Below are 4,704 nucleotides of genomic sequence, written 5' to 3' on the forward strand. Positions count from 1 at the left end.
CCCTGCGGGTCACTCCCTGGCCGGGGCTCGAACTCCTGTGGAAACAGCTGCTCACAGCTGGCAGTGCAGACTCAACCCCTTGGGGCAGGGCTGCTGTTACTTTGTTTTCTTGCCCAGTTATGATAGCTCAAAACTCCTGGTGAGTGTGAATAGTAACAACATTGTCTCTCTCCTAGTTAAACAGGAGTTGAGTTAGCAAAGAACTAGTTCACATGATTCTGCTCTTGGAAAATACTGCTTTTGGAAATACAGTGTTGGGCTCTTTCCTACTCCTAATTTCCTTTGAATGTTCATCCATCCTGGCTCAAGGACAGTTAATCAATTACAGGGTGACCCAGGCCACAAATTCCTGCTTCCCAGGAGCCCGGGAGTCCTGTTCCCCCCCCCCCAACTTCCAAATCTGGCCCCTCCCGACGTGTTCAGAGATGTGACAATCCCAGCGAGCTTGGGACGCAGCATTAGAAAGAAGCCAGCTTTCTAGCTCGCCCCAGGAACTCCTGGAAATGTGCAAAGGCTGAAGGAGGTGACCAAGTCCCTGGCTCTCTCTCCTCAGGGACAGGAATTGACATCCCTGTCCTCCTCCTCCTGATTGATGGTGATGAGAAGATGTTGAAGGTACAAGGAGTCTGTCCCCCTCCCCCACGCACCCCCTCCCCCGCAGGGGAGGGAGCTTGGGCCCAGATTCTGTGTGCTGAGCCTCAGGGGAAGAGGGGCTGGGGTCTGGCCTCCTGTGGGGTGACTGTCCGCCTTCCCTGACCCGACACCACCTTTTTCCTGTAGCGGATAGAGAACGCCACCCAGGCCCAGCTCCCCTGCCTCCTGGTGGCTGGGTCTGGGGGAGCTGCAGACTGCCTGGCAGAGATCCTAGGAGACACTCTGGCTCCAGGGAGCGGAGCGGGCAGGCACAGTGACACCCGAGATTGGATTCGGCGCTTCTTCCCCAAAGGGGACCCCGAGGTCCTGAAGGCCCAGGTAAGACGGTGGGGACCCAGCAGGTCCTGGCTCCAGGGCCTTAAGAAGTGAGGGTTCCTGCAGCTGAGGGGAGAAGGCGACAGGGACCCAACCTGTGGGTACGCAGGAGGGGTGGAGGCTGGGCCTGACTCCTGGGCCTGCGGGGAGAAGGGCGGAGGTTCTGGGGCGCTGCCCGGCAGTGGGCGCGGGGGCTGGCCCTCTGCTGTCTGTGTGGCCAGGCCCAGGGCCTGGGCGGGCCACAGGCTCTGGGGTTGTGCAGGTGGAGCGGATCATGACCCGGAAGGAGCTGCTGACCGTCTACTCGTCTGAGGACGGCCCCGAGGAGTTCGAGACCATCGTGCTGAAGGCCCTCGTGAAGGGTGAGGGCCTGCACTCCCAATCCCCCTTCTCTCTCAGCTCGGTTTGGAAACCTCTCCCGGCCTGACCACGTAGCCATCTTGTTTCACCGGGGGTCTGGGCCATTCCTCCTCTCTGCGCTTTTCTCGTCCTCCTTGTAGGGTTTCTGGGGGCTTTGTACGGTGCTGCAGCTCAGGACACTGTCAGTAGGCTCCAGCTTTGCTTTTTTATGCTGGATCCGCCCTCCAGCCGCCCTCCCACCCACCTCGCCACCCCCCCCCCCTTACTCTTTTGCCTTCCTACATCCCCCAGCCTGGTAAGCGCCCGGGGTGGGGGCACAGAGGCGACTGCTGTGCCCTTTCCCGGGAGTCATTCCTGGTAGTCCACCCAAGGCGCCAGGACAGCCCAGGAGGGAGTGGCCATCGGGTAGGCGCCAGAGAGGGGGCTTGTTTATTCATTCACCAAACATCATCCTCGGTTTCAGCGATTAAAGCAGACCTGTCTCCTGCTCCCAAGGACGCCAGATCCTATGAAAGTTGTCTGGACATAATCTTGAGTAAAAAGTTTTTTTTTTTAAGATTTATTCAGAGGTGCAGGGTGAGAGGATTCACCAGAGACAGTGGGGAGCAGAACAGGCGGATGGACTGAGATCCACTGCTGGGGGAGCAGCGGGGAGACAGGCGAGGTCTGCTGCGCCCTGGGGGTCCCTCCCCGGCCGGGGATCGAACTCGCGCTGCAGGGGCTGTGGGCAGCCTCCCAGTGCTGCGCTCTAATCCGCCGCACCACCGGAGAGGGCCCGCCGGAAGAGTGTTATAGTGAAAACTCCCACTTAGATAAACATTCACAGGAGACACAGTGTGCGTTTGTGGGTCTCAGCCCCTCCTCTGCCTCATTCTGGGCTGTGCCCATGGAGCAGTTACTTTGCCTTTGGAATCAAGCTGACTCTGCAGCTTGGCCGCTTCTGTGCTGTGTGACTCTGAGAGAGAGACGGTCTCTTTGAGTCTCAGTTTCCCTCTTTGAAAAGGAAAAAGGAGAGCGGACCTTGCCGGAGTCCAGTGCGCCTCAGAGGCAAGCTGAGGCCGGGATGGGAGCGCGGTGAGAGGGACAAAGGACCCCACCTCCTGTGGTGGCACGTCCCCAGTGTGACTCCCTGGACGGCAGTTAACTCCCTGGCCTCCTGGGGTGGAACACGGCCAGCTGCTGCATCTGATGTGGTTTTGGGGGGCGGTTAGGCCACTGCCTTCGGAAGGGGAAGTGCCCATGGGTGCGGGGGACTGGAGAGGGCGGCAAGCTGGGTCGGTGGGGGCTCAGCAGGGAGCGTCCTCTGCGTGGCTGTGTCTCCTGCCCTGGAGAGGCAGAAACAGGCCAGAGGCCTAAATGCCACCTCACTGCGCCCAGGCTTCTATTCAGGGGTGTCCGGTGCCACGTCCACAGCGCAGCACGGGTGAGGGGCCCAAGGGGACGGTGTGAAGGGAGGGGAGAGGCAAGACCAGTGAGGTGGGTAGGGCCAGACCCCGAGGCCTCGCCTGGACTGTCTAGGGAGCAGGGGCAGGAGTCGAGACCACGCAGGAAGGAAGAGACGCCTGAGGGTGCTGGGGCCGTCGGGACAGTTAGGGGGCTGGAGAGATGGGACTTGGGGTCCGGAGAACCGTGGGGTGTGAGGGGGGGGAAGGGCAGCCCCGAGGGCCTCTTCCTCCTGACCTGGGTGGACAGAGTAACTGTGGTTGAGACGGGGAGTCCGGGGAGGACGGCTTTTGAGCCTGGGATGGTGCGCTTGACGGCCTGGGAGCCGGCCGAGACACGGTGACCTGCTACAGCAGAAGCCACGGCACATAGGATGAGCCATTTCGATGGCGGACAGCCACAGAGAGCCTCATTTGGAATCCTTTTCTGGGTCGTGCTAAGAAATGAAGCGGTAGCACGCTAAGGACGTGACTTCCTCTGCAAGCTCTGTCCTCCATGCAGGTGCTGTGGAGCAGCAGCAACCCACTTCCACCCCCTTCCCCCCCCCCGGCAGGGCCCTCTGTCTTCACCGGTGCCAGTGCTGCCAACTGGGCAGCACTTAAGACACACAAGGGAACAGTCGCTCAGGGTCAGTGGCCAGAAAGCTTCCCTCCATCTTGGGGCTGCTGGGAGCCAGCTTCTCGGTACCCAAGGCCGTCTCCACCCACCAGGCAACCTTGTTCTGTGATAGCAACTTTTTGCAGCAACTAAAATGAGTGACAGTCTCTCCTAGCTCTGGAAATGGGTGTGGAGCAGGAGACAGGAAGTGGGGGCTCCGTGGGGGGCTTGGGTCTCAGACCCCGCTTAAGAATGACATCAGGGTCTCCAGAAATGTCTGGACTTTTCCCCCAAGCTCATTCTCTGCTGCTCTGGTCTTTCGCCTTAAACGCCAGGCACCCCAAATAGCAGCCAACACCCGGCTCCCTCTCCCTTACTCTTTCAGCCTGCGGGAGCTCCGAGGCCTCAGCCTACCTCGATGAGCTGCGTCTGGCTGTGGCCTGGAACCGCGTGGACATCGCCCAGAGTGAACTTTTCCGGGGAGACATCCAGTGGCGGGTGAGAGGCTGGGGGCTGAGGGCTGGGGAGCCCAGGCAGGGCGGGCACTCCTTCCTCCCTGACCTGTCCAGCATCTGGCCACATCTCCCAGTGCGACCTGCCCGGCCTTGCCTTAATCGCTCATCCGCCTCTGACTGACCACCTGCCCCGTCTTGTTCCTTCTCTCCGGTCCAGCCATCCATACACCCACCCACCCTCGCATCCACCCACCCACCCTCGCATCCGTCTGACCATCCATCTGCAGGTCCCTGCACGCACGCGCCACTCAGCTCTGCACCCGCGTCTCCTGTCCCGAACCCCGGCCCTCACCCGGCCCTCTCTGTCTCTGCCCTCCCGCATTCCTCCCCCGCGTGCCAGTCCTTTCACCTGGAGGCCTCCCTCATGGACGCCCTGCTGAACGACCGGCCAGAATTTGTGCGTTTGCTCATCTCCCACGGACTCAGCCTGGGCCACTTCCTGACGCCCGCGCGCCTGGCGCAGCTCTACAGCGCGGCACCGCCCAGCTCGCTCATCCGCAGCCTCCTGGACCAAGCGGCCCACGGCGCTGGCACCAAGACCCAAGACCTTAAACCCTCTGTGGAGCCCCGCCCCCCGGACGTGGAGCAGTTGCTGCGGATGCTGCTGGGGGAGACCTGTGCCCCGAGGTACCGCGTGGAAGACACCCAGGGACATCACCACAGCTGCCCGGAGAACGTGAGGACCCGCGAGCCTGGAGAGCGGGAGGGACGGGGCGTGGCTGTGTCGGGCCGTGGTTATGCATGGGCGTGGCTACGCGGGGAAGGTGGTTTACCTGGGCGTGGCTATGCCAGGAACATGGCACACCTGGGCGTGGCCATG

The 4,704-nt window shown here is 61.6% G+C and overlaps 1 protein-coding gene across 1 annotated transcript in view; it reads left to right on the forward strand.

Annotated features, from left to right (window-relative positions):
* Positions 1-4,704, forward strand: part of TRPM4 (transient receptor potential cation channel, subfamily M, member 4) — a 27,109-nt gene that overhangs the window by 2,493 nt on the left and 19,912 nt on the right. The window contains exons 4-8 of the mRNA XM_012733689.1: positions 554-615; positions 781-972; positions 1,232-1,331; positions 3,755-3,867; positions 4,225-4,560. Of these exons, the coding sequence (XP_012589143.1) occupies positions 554-615; positions 781-972; positions 1,232-1,331; positions 3,755-3,867; positions 4,225-4,560 (803 nt within the window). The remainder of the gene's footprint in view (positions 1-553; positions 616-780; positions 973-1,231; positions 1,332-3,754; positions 3,868-4,224; positions 4,561-4,704) is intronic.

The sequence above is a fragment of the Condylura cristata genome, unplaced genomic scaffold (assembly GCF_000260355.1).
Source record: "Condylura cristata isolate star-nosed mole 26May11 unplaced genomic scaffold, ConCri1.0 scaffold00041, whole genome shotgun sequence".
In the NCBI taxonomy this organism is placed as follows: domain Eukaryota; kingdom Metazoa; phylum Chordata; class Mammalia; order Eulipotyphla; family Talpidae; genus Condylura; species Condylura cristata.